The sequence below is a fragment of the Rousettus aegyptiacus genome, unplaced genomic scaffold, assembly GCF_014176215.1.
Source record: "Rousettus aegyptiacus isolate mRouAeg1 unplaced genomic scaffold, mRouAeg1.p scaffold_m13_p_13, whole genome shotgun sequence".
Taxonomy (NCBI): domain Eukaryota; kingdom Metazoa; phylum Chordata; class Mammalia; order Chiroptera; family Pteropodidae; genus Rousettus; species Rousettus aegyptiacus.
The window spans coordinates 75744805-75762093 of NW_023416288.1; the positions used below are offsets into that span (position 1 = coordinate 75744805).

At 37.8% G+C, this 17289-nt stretch overlaps 1 protein-coding gene across 1 annotated transcript; it reads right to left on the reverse strand.

The window, feature by feature from the left end:
- Positions 1-1987: 1987 nt before the first annotated feature.
- SFRP4 (secreted frizzled related protein 4) lies at positions 1988-13697 on the reverse strand. The gene is given in 8 exon segments (XM_016138052.2): positions 1988-4617; positions 6608-6671; positions 9037-9235; positions 11105-11170; positions 11264-11344; positions 12632-13113; positions 13115-13182; positions 13184-13697. Coding segments are annotated over 8 exon segments (1320 nt in total). The 5' UTR covers positions 13358-13697; the 3' UTR covers positions 1988-4431.
- Between the last annotated feature and the right edge of the window lie 3592 nt (positions 13698-17289).

Here is a 17289-nt window from a genome sequence, read left to right on the forward strand (position 1 = left end):
TTGGTTAGTTAAATTTAATTGTCAATAAAGTACACTCTTTTTTGCTCTCAAAGTATATGCTAATGTGATCCAAACTTGCCATTATAAAGTGGTTCTCATTAAGATATTACAGCTATATATTTTAGGATTATTGAGTTATAAAACTGTTCTCATACGAATATTGCAGCTAAATATATTAGACTTATGTTTATGCTGTTTAAACATGTAAAGGCAAAGTTACACATCATAGAGTTTCTTATTGCCATTAAATACCTCAAAAAATGTTTCCTAACATTATAGTATCAAGAGATGTCTCTTAGGTAGAAGAATAAATACATAAAATCTGCAGCTGCAATAAACACGTTTTCTCTTCAATAAATTTTAAATAAAACATAAAAAACATTAAAAGACTTAAAGACAAAAGTTTTTGAGCTTTAGGGATTCAAATAGTGTATTGGTGACAATCACAGAGGTTAACAGAGACATTTTGTTGCTTGGCAGTACCACTTTATACAATATGCTGAAAATGTAGTGGAAACATCTCAATATTTTTACGGTTGTCGTACTGTGATGGCCTTCAGAATGTGAGTCATAGACTCTAAATACAGGGACCATAATTAACCAATTATCCAGATACTACAGTCTGAAATCTATGGCTACCTTTGCAACAAGACCAGGCTGTCCACAGGCAGCTCCCAGTCAATAACTGAGTGCAGTGAAACACAAAGGCAGAGTTGTCTCTGGCAGATTAGGGACTTCTTGATGCTTGGCTCATGGCTCCCCAATAGCCTTGCCAAGCCTTCCTTAGACATTGAGGCAATCTGAAATGCTTCCACCCAATCTTCTCTCTTCCCTGTTTAGCTTCTTTCTTATTCTCTCTCACAGGTGTTTCCTCTAAAGAATCCTTTAATATTTAACCTAATTTTCTTTTGGTGTCTGCTTCTCTGAAGACTAACGAACATAATCAATGAAATAGTTTTTATGTTTGGGTGTCTACATGGCTTAAATCCATTTCTCTCATTTTTATAGTATCTTCTAATTATAAAGTAGCATATGTTCATTAGAAGGAATAAAAATTATGTATGCCCCATTTTTTCCTGGTTTTGAGAATTCAATAATAGTGTCACATGTGAGATATCAGACAAGCTCTGACAGACTTTCTTCAGCAAGCTAGGTGATGATTTCTAAGGTTCCATTTAACTTTTTTATTCTATGCTTACAATCATTTTTTGCTTTTTGAATTGGTGATAAGAGCAGGTAGAGACTTGTGGTAAAATGTTCCCTTCTTTTTTATTCAGAGTCTGGTTTCATCAAGCAGAAGCACCCCTGAGCTAGCTGAAATAAAGGAGTTTTATTCTAAGTTTGCAGTGGACAATCTTATGAGCATCCAAGGGCAGAAACGAAAAGAGTGGTCAGACTGCATTGGTTTAGAACTGGAAAGTAAGAAGCTAAGATTATTTATCTAAGCCTTTATGTCTCTTAAAAGAAGCCTGGAAAGAGAAAAACATCTACTGGTGCTTCTGCTAAATCCTAATTCTTTGGTTCTCTAGCTGATAAAGAATATTATTAACTTTGATTCATTAAAAAAATTGAAAAGGTTGCTCCACAAGTCAAGGTTTCTCCACAAGTCAAGGCATCTGTCATTGATTTATGTATCTATGTAGCTAGCTACCTATCTACCTACCATACCCAGCTTGAGATACTTAGTCATTCATTTCCCAGCTGCCTGGAGGTTGGGAGTGTTGAGAATGTTATCAGCTGATGGCTCACAGAGGAAGAGGCAGTTCACCCAAGATGACATTCAGTTCCCAGCTAAAATTTATAAAACTATGGGAAGGAGGAAACAAAGGGTTGGAAAATCAGCACCTTGATACATCTGTGGTCTAAGCATTTTGGAAGATAACTAACAATATGATCAAGAACTTTCCTTGCTTGGCATACTCCACAGCCTAGCAATGCTACTTAAATGAAAATCCCAAAGAACTAATTAAGGATGTGCACAAACACTAGCCATCAAGATATTTATTCAGTTATTCAGTATGTTCAGTTAAGAAACAACCTAAATCCCTAATAGCCTAAGGATTTGTTGAATAATGCATACCATGGAGTACAACATGGCTGTTATAAATGAGGCAGCATTGGCTTTACCAACATGAGAACCAATCTCAGTAAAGGGCTGAGTGAAGAAAGCAGGTTATGAAACAACATATATAATAAGTTCCTAGTTTTATTTTTTTCAAATCATTATATAAGTGCATAGGAAACAATTGGAAAATTGCATATCAAAATACTAACAATGATTAGCTCTGCATGGTAGCAAGTGATTAGGTAGGATTTTAATTCCATTATCTTTTTATTTTATGCATTTATTAAATGCGTTAAAATACATGTTTACCATATTATTGAAAGACCAAGAAAATGACTTAAAAATAAATGCCTCTAGTTTAGCTCAGTCATAAAATGTATTGATAAACATATTGCAAATTAATTTTTTTTTCTGATTAAAGTAACTCAGCTCTCAAATAATTCCCATTTCAGAGATAGAACCTCAGTTTCCTCTCCATATATTTCTGTTTACCTCCTCTCCCATGTATTTAGGTGGAGAAATATTTAAGTGAGAAAAATATTTTTTTGCCTCTCACACAAGGGCCACTTCCATTTTGTTATATTATGTTCAGTGCGGGCTGATGTTCATTTTCAACTTTTTCACAATAAGTAAACAAATGGCGGTCTGGTTAATCTTTTACCAATTAATCAAACTGATAAATGTGCCTGATAAAGCTTTTGTGTAATAATCAATCTATGATTTCAGTTAAGTCTTCAAAGTAAACAGTGTTTAAATTTGTAAAGTCATCTCTGAATTCTTATTGTTTTGCACTTAAAAAAAATAGGTTTTACTAAGCATTTTTTCTCCTTTCCCATGGAGAGTTCCATTCCTAACTTCACTCCTCCAAAGAATTCCTACTATGCTAAGGAGGTACACTAATCTACCAGTGCCTTTTAATAGCTTTTCATAGGTTTCTTTAGTCTGGCTTCCTTAAGAATCAAAGAGGTTTGGCTTTTATACAGCAGAAACACGCACTAAGGATTTTATTGACACCCATGTGTGGGTTGATCCAATGGATTCCTTTAACTGCTGCCCTGCGGTAGCAGTGCAGGTAAAGTTACACTTTTAGGAGGAGATGGGTGCCTGTGTCAGCAATCTCATTAGTCCTATTACTCTTCCACTCTCCCCTGGCTTACTCACATGCATCACTCTGTGTCTCCTTGGCTATAGAGATGAAATTAAATTATTTGTTTATTTACCTTGTATGAATGCAACATCTATCTTACCCCTTCTCTGAGAAGCAGGAACAATGGTACAGCTACAAGAGATTTAACTTTTAAGGTTTCAGATTGTTCCTCTACATTCTGAATAGTGGGTAGACAAGTGACTATAGTTGCCTTTTTCAGGTGTAGAGTTGGTATGTGACAGCAGTGCTATAGCAGGCTGAGAAACAGCTGCTTTAGATCTTGACCCTCCTACCTCAGGCCCACAGCCCCCTGTAAAGCATCAGCAACCAGCAGACAGGTTTGCCCTCAAGATAACTAGGAAGTCCTGGAGAGACAAGTATCACACCTACAGGTGTAAACACTTGGTGTTGATTAATTGGTACTTGAGTCATAAGAAGAGAAAGAAACTCTGTTTCAGCTGCTACTTAAAGGGTACTGATGAGTAACATTGTGAATGTAAAATCAGAGCATCTCCACCATGGCATGGTAACCAGAAAACAAGGATCCAGACATCGTCTACCTGCCTTTCCTTTTTATTTATTATTATTATTGTTTAATTTTTTAGAGTTTCTAGCTAAAAATAGAGCAGAAAGACTTCTTTTAAAAAAACATATTACAATTTTCCATATTCTACTTTGCTAGATTGTTCAAAAGTCTCCTCTCACCACAAAAAATTTTTATGCAAACAGCAAACACGTCTTTTAAACATTCATTCTTTCGCTTTCCTCCTTAAAAGCTTTATATTTTCAATCACATTACAAAAATCTCAGATTCTAATAACAGAAGTCAAACTGAAATATAGTATATTGTAAAAACATTAGGTGTTTTGTTTGTAATATGGCACTCCTATTACAATGCAGAAATTACATCAAATTTAAAGAATGAAAGCATATTTCCCCACATGAAGCTCTCATAAAGTATGCATACAGGCTGCTCTGAACACGATAAACTTTTTAAATCGGTTTTCATACACCTTCCATACCAAAGGGCATACCTACCACGATGACTTTTAGTGGCTTAGAAGGAAAAACATGAAGCGTATCATTTAGAAAAATGCAAGATTTATCTATGAAGAATACTGTAGTTCTTAAGACAAGGGGTGTGTGGCCTTCCACAGGCTGTCTGGGCAATGCCCAGCCTCATTCTGAAAGGAAGTCTCCATTTTGGAAAGCAGTTAGCTCACACTCTTTTCGGGTTTGTTTTCTTTGGGGCACTCCTAGCTTTAATATTCTTCTTGGGGCTGGCTGGTTTGGGAGCAGGTAGCTTTCCCTTTGGTTTCAGAGGATTACTACGACTGGTGCGCCCGGCTGTTTGCTTCTTATCCTGGATTGTCCTCTGCTGTTCTTGTAGCCTCTCTTCCCACTGCTGGGAGGCAATTTGTAAACATGACTGTCAAGTACATCTCACCCCTTTATGCTATTAAACTAATAACAGAATTAATGATTTTTTTTCACTGTAACATGCAAATCATGATGATTATAATAGCTAACCTATGTTGAACACTTATCATGTACTCAACTTTGGAATCAGGTACTTTGGAAAGTGCTGAATATGTGATAAAGTCTTGACATGTATTCATTTCATTGAAATTCACAACAGCCCTTCTAGGTGGACACCATAGTTATGACCATGAAACAAGCACGCTGAGGTTATTTGCAGAGTGTCACACAGCTGGTAAATGTCAGAGCTAGAATTCAAATCAACCAGACTGGGCTCTGACTCCAGAGCCCAAAGCCCTAACCCATGTAGTTTTTCCTGTTGGCCCTGCAATGTAATATCCCTACATAGCAAAGCCTTCTAAAAAGGGTTGACATTGCTAAAAGTAGAAATGTATCCAGCCTCACCGAAAATAGGAGGCCTCTTAACTACATTTATAAATTCACTTAATTTTCTTACATCCAATGAAAACAGAAGCCTAGCCTGCAAGAATCCACTCAAATGTTAGCTACCCAAGACTGCTGGGAAATGCATCATTCTAGATAGTTAAGTTTCCTTGATAGAAAAAGATTTACTATTTATAATATAAATAAATATTATTTATTTTAACAATTGCAGATAAGGAAAAAGTAAGTCTACTTGAATAGACATGCTTTTTGTTATAGCACACAAGTCGCTCCTTTGTTAGAGTATATTTCAGTCAGCAAAGAGTTTGAGCATGGCCATTGGCCAGGCATTGTTCTAGGTATGAGAAATACAATGAAATAAAATTAAATACAGTGAAATAACTCCTAGAGTGTTCTCAAACGATAAACGCATCACTGTACGTTGCTATTGTATAGTGATATTTTCAAATTCTTACTGAAGTATATTGTAATATTTGCTGCAATGCTGAATGGTTCAAACAGCTGTGATTCTTGAAAGCTTTCTTTCCCCTCAGGTCTTTATTGTAAACTTCTACATTAATGCTTCTAATCTACTATAGTCTTGGAAACCTGAGAACTAATTCTGCCAGAATTTTTTGTCTAGTAAGATTAAGAGTGTTCCTGAGCAGCTTGTGAGTTTTTAGCTCAGATGTAACAGTAGCGTTTGGTTCTTTTATTCAGAAACACACTGAGTAAGAGAGGCTGTGTTGAAACTACATTTTCAATAAGTCAGTATTAATATATACTCTCCCCTAACCAAGAATTTTTATTTATACAAATTAAGAAATCATAGCAGTAACAGTACCTTTGTGAAACTGAAAAAACATAGACTTTTCTCGACTGTTTCTCAACATATTTTCAAAAGAGGGAATGCTTTAAAAATTTCAAGCCAATGACCATATTTCTTTAGTTCTGGTATGACTTCACATCTGTGGGCAAAAGATTATTCTAACTCCTCTCATTGCATTATCAATATTCCTATGATGTTACCACTAAAATCATGGATAATCCAAAATAATTACTTTTTTATATAATTTATTTTGACAAAACTCTTAAAATTATTTTAAATACAGGGAAAGACTCTGCTTTGTACAGTGATAGGATGAGTTTTAGAACGAGTTATACACACCCCTACATGTATATGTCTGTTTTAATCCCTCTGAGTATTAATTCTGCTATGGTACCTGACTGTTTACTAAAACAATTAAATGTAATACCATAAAGAAACCAAAAAGTTAATTTATTCTGGAAATAATCAGTAGATCGGCACTGAATGCAATCAAATTGCCTTTAAAGTTGAAGAGAGGTTTACAATAAAAATTCCAAGTAAGAATACCTATATTCATAACTACCTATTCAAAAGACAAATAGTGCAGCTATTGATGGCTCCTGTGATAGCTTGGAGATGAAAGAATGGGGAAAACACCCAAATGCTACAGAATTTCTTTATGTGAACTTATATTCATATTCCTAGTATTGCTAATTATACTTACTATGGATCTTTTACTAAGTTGGTCTCTCCATTTTTCAACTAAACAATTTTCAAGAAGCATCATCCTGAAAAAGTAATATACTTTAATAAACAACTTCTGATTATGAAAGTAAAAAGTTTACTTTTAAAAAGTAAAAATATATAAAAATGTAAAAATTCTTCAATAACCCTTAACTCCACAATCTACCATTTATTTTTTGTCAATATATCCTTTCATTCCTCTTTGCACTTATATATATTTTTAGATCACACTGTATATATAGATCATATTGCACATTTTATTTTATTATTATAATATATGTTTTTTCTGCTACAATTAGATTTAAAAACATAACTTTAATAACCAAATTCAATTACAACTATGGCTATCCATAATATATATTCATATTATAGATATCCATAATAACTATCTTCGAACCTCCTTCTTTTGCTTAGCTATCCTTACCAGTGTTGAATTGAATAGTCCTTATATATAGTGTGTACTGGCTTATTATTTCATTAGGATAGATTTCTGAAATACCTGGGTCAAAGAGAAATTTTTTAAAAGGTTTTCAATGCATAGTGCTAAATTATTTTCAAAATGATTGAATTTGCATTCAATTCACTAAAATTAAGACTAGGTAAAAATTGAATCTTATTTTCACTTGGATTGAGGAATTAAGGATACAATTTTTAAAAATGTTTTATCTTCTTGTATTTCTTCTTTTGGATCTTGTCTGTATAGATTTATGTACACATATTTCTATGCCGCAGTCTTAATATTTTAAATGTTAACTCTTCAGAGAGTAAGGTGACCATTTCTTTGTCATATCTATTATGAGTATTTTTCTCAACTTTTGAATTCTATTTTTATTTGTGATTTTTATGTACATGCTAGTATGTGGTCAAATATGTGTACTGATGGTTTCCTTTATAATTTCTTACATACTTTTATGTTTATAAAGTATTCTGCCATTCTGGTATCACACCTTTATTTACCTAATTTTATCCTCTTTCATTAAGTTTTTGAAATATTTATCTCTTATCCATTTGCAATTTATTTTGTAATACAGTATAAAATAAAAATATGTTCTATTTTTCCAAATAAAAATATTTGCAACTTTCACTAATTATTTTCATTTCCCATTGACTTGCCACATGTCTTATATAAGTTCTTTTATGCATTAGAATCTGTTTCAAGACTTGCACCACATGGTTTTCACAAGTGTAACATTATACCTATTTTGCGTGTTTCATAAGGCAGATTTCCTCTCATCCTTCTTACTTTCAGAATATCCTTTACATACCCTTATTAATTTATTCTTCCAAATGGATTTGTGAAAACATAAATCCTGATCATTCATAAAATTTTTAATTCCGGGATTTTGATCACAATTACATTAAATTTACAAGCTAACTTCAGAAAGATGACATGAAAGCTCTTGTTTAATTCACTTATAATCCATTCATCTGTCTAAATAGCATTTGTTGACTAGCAACCTGCTGCATCCCCAGAACAGTACCTAGTACTGTAGCAGATAGAAGCACCATGCAAAAGATGAGCCCAGAAATATTCATTCAATATTCATTCATTCAGCTTCTTTAGAGAGACAAAATATAAATAGAACAGCTTTAAAACCAAGAACATAAGGTGGTATATATGTATAAAGAGGGTACCCAAGTACTGATAGGAAATAGAACAAGAAGTTTTCAAGTGAGGTCAATTTCAATAGATTTTTTTTTTTGAGAAATAGTTTTGAGCTATGTCTAGAAGAAACAAACAGATAAGTATTAATGGCAGAGAATCAAAGAGAAATGTTATGTAAGTAATTTTGCTGGAGAAGTATATTGCAGCAAATTATGGGGCTCATCTTGGAACTTGTGCTGAAGTGTTTGACTTTTATATTATGAGGAAAGTACTAATATATAAAAAATGCTAAGGAAATAAATATGGGGAGACACACACTCATAGCTAGAGATAGGCATATATATGTGTGAGCATACATGCACGTGTGTGTGTAATACTCTAACAAATAAATATGTAAACTAAGTGCATATAAGGAAAATGTGTGGAACTATAGTTTCGAATGGCCATCTTGATATGTAAGTTATCAAAGAGATAGCTTTAATAATTCAGTATTTGCCACACTAAGATAGATTTGAATAATTTGGAAATAACTGATTTTACTCAAGTAATTTATCTGCCTATAAGTTTTTGAAATCACTTAAATCTGAAATTGATTTTTAAAGATTTTATTCAAATACTCGTATTTGTTTTTCTTTAAATTTATGAAGAATTAATTGATATTTAGGATATATGATGTGCCGACAAAGGCATCCATTAAAACTACTTTAAGAAAATATGGTGCCATTTTTTAAAAAATCATAACTGCAAAATGGGATTCATGTTTCTAAAACTGTGTGCAGTTTCTTCTGCCCCTCCATGCCTACCGTGAGCGCCACTCGTAACACATGATGAGAACGTCTTGATGGGGCAATATGTGAGGACACTGGCAGGAGGAATTCGTAATGAGTGGGACTTGAGTTCGAGGGATGGGTGATGAGGACTTGAAGATCTCTTTCACATCCACCACTGTTGTTACTTCATTACAACCACTTCTCTGCACAGCTTTTATTTTGGCATGAATGACTGCAATTTAAAAATTGATATAAGTGTTGTTGAAGCCTTTGGAGAAAAATAGGGATGGTGTATTCATGCCAATCCCTGAGTATCTCTCTCAAGGAATCACTCCTGTAATTATGGTCATGTCCAAGCTGCCCAAATGCAGACAGAAAGCCCACACAATCATATGCTAAATGTAAGGATACCCATATTGTCAACATTGTCTTAAAACTTCTGAATCATGCTGCAAGAAGTAAAAGTACATTAACAAGCAGGCTTAGTCTGGGTTCTGCTTTTGGGTCAGTGACTGCTCCTCATTGGGCTATACATAGGGTTAGAGAATTCCACAGATCTTTCTCAGCCCTCTTCCCCGCCCCCCCCCCCCCAAAAATTAGGAAATTTAGTTACACAGAATGTCACTAAAAATTTTTTAGAAACAAATATTTGTTTATTCTCTGCCTTGTGATGATTCGAAGTGAGAATCATACATTCTCGATTCAGAAGCCACCTTAAAGTTTGTACGATTCAATTACCCATGTGAAGCTTAAACTACCTTTGTTCTAGAGGAAGTTATAAAAGCAATAACATTTTAGATTGAAAGGAATCTCTGAAAATCACTATTCTCAATCTTCTAATTTCCTGAACTGTAAAAGTGTGGTCTGTGATGAGTAGAGGTAGAACTGTTATTACAAATGGCTGTTAATGTCACTGTATCTAATCATACCTTAAATTCTGGCCCTTTTGGTCTCTTGCTATTACTGCCTGCCATGGAGTTGTAATCAGCCTAGTACGGATCTGTCTTGGATTCTATCCTAGGAAGCTGGTTTATGAAGGAGCCAAAGGATTTAAATAGAAATGGTTTCATCTTCAAAGTGCTTATGATACTCCAGAGAACAGCATGAGCATAAAATTCAGATAAGTAACTAAGGCTTAATAGTGTTAGGTGATGGACTCAGTAGATTAGATTAAGACACTATATCTCCATAGAATGGTTATAAACAACAAAAAAACTACTAGAAAGGAAAATGTATTTTTTTGGTTGAATTACCCACATTAGCTACGTATGATTCCCAAATCTAAAAAAATAAAAAGGTTATTTTTCAGATTTTTATATTGCCATGATATTCTTACTTTCATATGTGTAGATAATATAAAAGTTCTTATGATATAAAATTTCAGTTTGAAATGTGGAAAACTAAGCTAGCAAATAAAATGAACATTTTCCCCAGTTTTTATTTCAGAAGAAATAATTTAAGAAATGCAAAGAAGCATAAAATAGCCCAAATAGATATTTTAAAAGAATATTTTAAATTAAATTTACTTTCAAGTGATGGTAGCAGAATTAAATTTACTTAAAATATTCAAAAATTTTTGTTTTTGAAGAAAATTTGTTCTTTTCAAATAGCAAAGAGGGCATTTAAGTTACATTAATACTTGTAGACATAGAGTCTTGTTATTAACATATTCCCACAATTTCTTTAAGATGTTAAATATTCATAGCTATTGATAAGTAAAAAGATACATGGTCAGGTCTTAATTCCTGGGCCTCTGGGCCTCAGATAATTAAATCTATGGATCATTCACCCATCCTTCCCACAGCAATGAAATCTTAGTAAAAGAAGAGGTGAGATGTGCTGTCCTAGCTGAGCAGCACCTCTCATCAAGACAAGGAGGATCATGATGTCAAACTTGTAATCAGTTCTCACGTAAATAATTTACTTTGTGTTTATTTGATATACCCAGAAAACCAAGAAGTTTTATATTTGTTATTATGCCATCTGAAACCCACATAGTTAACTAGAAAGATCACCGACCCACTTGTTTACTTTATGACCCGCAGCCTTGGCTTTGTGATGTGCCAAGTCTCAAAATGAATGGTCTCATCAGATGACTTACCATAACTGTAGTTTTTGCTCAGATACGTTGTCAGAGTTGGCTTCACCTTTTTGCACTTGCACCGGTCTGAAGAACATAAGAGAAAGACAAAAAGCTGGAAAAGGGTTCACAAATCACTCTGGGGAGAAGGAAACAGAGCCTTGAGGACAAAGAACTCACCAGGGCTTAGGCGTTTACAGTCAATGTCAAGAGGCCTTTCCTGTACCATCATGTCTGGTGTGATGTCTAACCACTTAGCATCTGAAACACATGCAGGGCCACATAGGTATGGTCAGTGATTTGGTTTGTTCACCTAGCCGGAATAAGGAACCATCTGGAGACTTAAACTAATACAGCATCACACAAAAAAATAATACTAAATGGTAAAAAAGGCACATGATTTTTTACTTTCTTTCATATAGAAATCCTTGGGCTTAGGAAAGGAAGACTTTTAGGTAAGGATGCCTATCCAGCACAAATTGATGTTAACCTGCCTGATACATACAGCCAACCTAGACAAATTATGTGATTCCTTCTCAAATCCATTGTAAAATATTATTTTTCCAACCTGACAGTTTACACTAATCAAAATAATCAGAATATTTCTAAATCCCCACCTCACACTTTGCAGTACAAAACAGTCCACAGCTACATAATTCAAAGCAAGCATAACCCTATATCATTTGTATAATTTAAGCAAAAATAGGTTTTTTGAAAATTCTGAGTAAGGAGCTTCAATCTTTCTCTTCACTTTATTTCTCTTCGTGTTTTGGGCAATGCTCTGACGTATAACTTGAAAAACTATACTAAAGCAAACTATACTTTAAATATGCAGCAATATGAGTCAGGGATAAAAGAATGCAAAAATATTCTTAGGTTTCATTTCAACAAGTGGATTTAAACCTGCTCTTTCTTCCTAGGAAAACAGCAAAATGACAAAAGAGAAAAGAAGAAAGTGGAAGAGGAGATAGTTAACTAATATGCCACAGATGTTGGCCCCTGGTCAAAGACCAAGAACCACATCACAATTTTGCAGGACTAAATTTTACAAGCTGCACTCTTGGTAGGGAGTGACAACTGAAACTGCTTTTTACAGAAAGATTTTTGAAGAGCTAACACTAAATTAAGAATCCCAGTGAGATTGCTTTGAGTATTAATTGATATATGTAAAGTTCTTAACACTGGCTCACACCCACTATAAGCCCTAAACACCTGTTTACTACTGCTGTGATTACATTCTGTTATTGTAAACATAAACGTCCCCAGTGGCTCCCTTAGTGACCAATCCCCGCCCTCCGCCCCCGCCACCTTGGGGCTTAGTATTCTTCATCTCCTGAAATTCCTGTAGAGAAACTAGACTTTTCCAGAAGTCAAGTCACCAGCCCTTACCTATTCCTCTAATACTCTCAATTGGGCTTGGGCGGGAAAGAGTGGGGGGAGGGTAACTGATCACCGGCTAGCAGCTGTAGGTGTGGCTGCCCGGTTCTCACGTGGCGGAGACAGCGAAAGATGCTTCCTTAACCCTCTCAGTCCTTCCCCTGGCCTCACCCTCTGGGAGGTCAGTGACGATGGCCTCGGGAGAGATGCACACGCCGCGGTCATAGACAGGCAGGTCGTCGCAGGCCAGGCTCTCAGGCCAGCTGTGGTTGTACATCTTCATGAGGGGCTCGCAGTCGTCACGCGCGCGCTGGCATACCGACTTGCACGGCTTGATGGGGTCGTGCAGGAACTCCAAGGTGCAGATGGGCGCGTACATGGCACAGAGGAAGAAGCGCAGCACGGCGCTGCAGTTTACATCCACCAGCTCCTCGTACTGCTCTATTGCCAGGATGGCGTTCTCCTGCGTGCTGTGGTGCAGGTGGTTGGGCATCCGCGTGATGTTCCAGGGCATATGCTTGCACATGGGGATGCGCACCGCCTCACATGGCGCGCCGCGTACGCCCAGCGCCAGACGCAGCCACAGGCACAACGCGGCCAGGATGGAGAGTAGCATGGCGCTACCCTGCACTGCGACCCGGACAAGCGAAAAGGCCCCGTCTCTTTCAGCCCTCCTGGTCTTTCGCTCTCCGTTCTCCGAGGAGGAAGTCCGTTAGGGGACAGGGCTCCCCAAACTTTTGTCGGCAGCGATGCGGAGCCGCTGGGCCTGGCCGGGGATATCAGGAGTCTGGCGCACAGAGAATGAGCTGCTCCAGTTCTCAGTCTCCGGGGCGCGAACCCGCCCTTACAGTTCCAGTCCCGGACCAGGCAGTTCCAAACGCAGCCAGCCACGGCCATTGCGGGAGCCTATTTATCCCGACACCTCCCCTGACGTGAGCTCGGAACGTTCACTTGGCAGCTGCTGGCGCGGCGCGGGCTCCCCCTTGGCCGCTCCACCCCCAGTCTTCTCTTTGTAGAAGCGGTGACATCATCTCCTCCCGGTCGCAGCCGAGGGCTGGAACTCTGCATTCCCCTAAAGTCCCTCCTTTTTAGTCTGGCCAGTGCTTTCTCTTTGGACCAAGTAAAAGAGCCTCTGGCAGTCGTTTTGGACACCAGATCCAAGAGGACGCAAGAGAGAATTTCAAGAGAGGAAAAGACACTCGAGTCAAAGCTGAACTTTGCGCCTTTTGCCTTACAGGTTCCCCAAGAATAGAGTTCGAGGGAAATCGGAATGTCTGCTGCCCTGTTAATTCTGAAACATACTTGTTTTCTCCAGTAGGGGGCATGAGAAGCGCTGAGCAGTTACTCATGTGGGACGGAGAGTGCAGGAGCAGTTGTTGGAAGAGGATGGACACGTTGTGTAAACAAACCACCCTGACACCTCCCCACGTAGTGCGAAACTTGTTTATTTGTTATCGTCGTGACTAGTAGACATTAGTTTGGGCTCAAGTTTTTTCCAGAACGGCATTTGGTCTGTTCCTGCTCCAAAACAGAACTGCCCGAAGGTGCAATAGCATCTTCTAGTTTGAGAAATGTCTTCCATCTACCAAATCTCCCCTGTTCTTCTTCTATCTCCCTATTCCTCTCTCTGACATGAATAAAACCCATAAGAAAACAGAGAAAACTTGGGACATACAAAAGTCTGAAAGACATTTTTCCTCTCCATAACAAGTGATTTCCAACTCAGCAGCCTAAAATTTTGATTTTTGATTTGCTTGGAAACTGTTATTTAAATTGAGTAAGAAGCCGTGTGGCATGGAAAACAAGTAGGTATGTTTTCCTTTCTTTCTCTTATTTTTTATTAGGAAGAGGTAGTAAAAACAACTGCTGGCTTAGCTATCCACAGAAAAGGGTGGCTTTATTGTTGTAAGGGTACATCAATCTTCAGGCAGTAAGACTGCTGGTGTATGATATTTTCTTAGGGCATTAGAACATGAAAACAGGCTCTCTGAATGTTAATCTTTAAAAACACAGTTTTTCTTTGAAAACTTAAAGAAGACAGGTTTCTCTCTCTCTCTCTCTCTCTCTCTCTCTCTCTCTCTCTCTCTCTCTCTCTCTCTCTCTCTCTCTCAATGTTAGATCTACCAAGTTAGTTTACTTTCAACCCTGGTTAGGACTGATGATTAAAATAGCCCAAGAAACAAAAAACACAATTGACGTTTATTGATCATTTACAATGGGCTAGACATGGTGCCAAGCACTTTAAATGCATTTTATTATTGGGGGGGGGGGCATGAATTAAGCATGGTAAATTAAAAGGATTAATGAGACAAATACGCATTAGGATTTACCACAGCAGTCTGGTTCTATTTAAAGGAAGCCCAGGGCGTCAAATACAGCCAGGCCAATTCAGAGAGGCATTCCAGCTTTCTGTAGGACAGATGTCAAGTTTCAAAAGTGTCAGCCCAGGCTAGCTAGATAACAAGCAAAGAGGATAGCCCAAAGAGATCTTAAGGCATTTCCAGCAGTAAAATCCTATGAGAGTAAACACTTGGCTTAATGAAAAAGATTTTCAGCCTGAGCTTCTACGATGGAAGAAAATAGTTTTGAAAAAGAGCTGAACTGTGTGCCCTTTCCCTGTGAATTGGATGAGGAGAGAAAACTTGGAGAAAACTCATATGTCTGCAGCCAATTTGAACCTGCTGCATTTGTTTATGCAACTACCAAGTCATATTTCAGGTGCTTCCTTGATGTTCTTGATGGCATGTCCTTTTAGAAATGGCGAGACGAGCCTTTCTCTGTAAAGCTCTTTCCTTACCCCATTAGGTCCTTTGATAGTCTGTCCCTAATGTTTCCGGGAAGTTGCAGAAGCAAGGGATTCATCAGGATATTCTGTTAACCCACCTACTTCTATATGTTCTCCTTAGGCACTCAATCCATTACCCCATACTTGACATTGACTCGCCAAAAGCTCCTGTAACTGAGGAAGTTGCCCTGGTCAGTGGCTTCTCTCTGGTGATTTAGTTTCCATCTCAAGTGCCTGCTTCTCTATCCATCCTTTAAATGAGAGATCCCTAGCCTTTTTGGCACCAAGGCTCCGGTACTCCTAAGAGAATCTAATTAATGCCTGATGATCTGAGGTGGAGCTGAGGCAGTGACGCTATCGCTGGGGGAGCAGCTGCAAATATAGATGGTTTGTTCAATGGCTTGCCGCTCACCTCCTGCTGTGCAGCCTGGTTCCTAAGGGCCACAGACCGGTACTGGTCCAAGGCCTGGGGTTGGGGACCCCTGCTTTAAATATATGGAGTTCTTTGGGGCTCCATCCTCAGCCCTCTTCTTGCTCTCTTCACTCCCTGCTTCTTCAGGTTTTCCCAGCTTCAGCATTATTGACATTGAGGCTGGATAATTCTTTATTGGAAGAGAGAGGGGTCTATCCTGTGCATTTTGGGTAGTAGTACCCCTGGCCTCCTCCCACTAAATGCCACTGGCAGCTTACCTGTTTTGATAATCAAAAATGTCTCCAGATATTGCCAATTGTCCCCTGGGGTAGGGCAAAGTCATTCTGGGTAGAGAACCACTGTTTTACTATTTGGCTTCAATATCCACCTAGATGCCAATGTCTCCCACATCTGGACCCTTAGCCTTGTTAGTCTCTGGAAGTACTTATCCAACTATACCTGGGGTATTTCCACCTGCATATTGCATAGTCATCTCAAAGTCAACAAATCAAAAATTGAATTTATCTTCTCTAGCTCAGGACTGGATCCCCAGTGGTGAACACCAGAAACTTCCTTGAGTCTAAAACCTTTTTTGTAGTTCCCAACTCTATTTCACCTTCTTCATTCCCACTACCACCACCTTCGCCTTAGCTCCAGCAGTCTGTATCACCTGTCTGGTTTATGTCAGCATCTTCCTCCTTCTTCCCTCAGCCTCTGCCTTGCCCTACCTATTCTCCACATTGATGCCTGTATGAGTTCCCTAAAGTATTTATAACCTAGTGATGCCCCTCCCTAGCTTTGAATTTATCCATGGCTCCAAACACCCTCGGTATTAATACCAAGTCTTTAAAATGGCTTTTGAGGCCTTGAGTGACAGAGTACCCTCTGTCTCATACTTGAAGCCCAACATTACATTCATTTTCCATGTCTTTCATCCAGGAATGTTTTCTCCCCCTTTCATCTGTCTTACTCAACCTCATCCTTGAAATGCAGATAAAATAAAAAGAAACTATAAACTTGGATAGCAAGGGTCTTTTTTTTTTTTTTTAAGTTGCTTCTTTTTTCTTGATTCCATATCATAGATCCTAACATTACATAGATATACATTGTAAACCCAATTAATTTTGTCCTTGAAAATACTAAACTCCCAGACCCACAACATCTAGGCTTGTGGTATTGTCAGGTGATGGGTGAGGGGAGCAGTCTCACTGCAAGTATGGCATGGAGAAAATGTCTCTGAGTCTTCAGCCGAAGGTCAAGGGCTTACCCCTGGTCCCCTAGGCTCTAGACTGGGAAATGGCTATTTATCTGTATGAGCTCCCTAAAGTATTTGTAATTGGCGTTATTTCTTCAGGAAAGGGCCCTTCTTTCCATTTTTAATTTGGTGGAAGAGGTGGCACTTTTTGCGAAAGGGGCAAGTTATGTGGAACATAACAAGTGCAGCAGCACTGCTTTCCTGACTTTGATTTTGTCCCCTAGTGTGTGGTTACCCGATGAACACTGAAGTTCTGGGAGAAACATATCCTTTTTCATCACCACCTCTCCCTCTTTTTAAAACGTGGATGCTCTTCAGGATGCTAATGGCACTACTGCCACTGCATTTCCTGTTGGCAGCAGAGAGCAAGTGAAAAC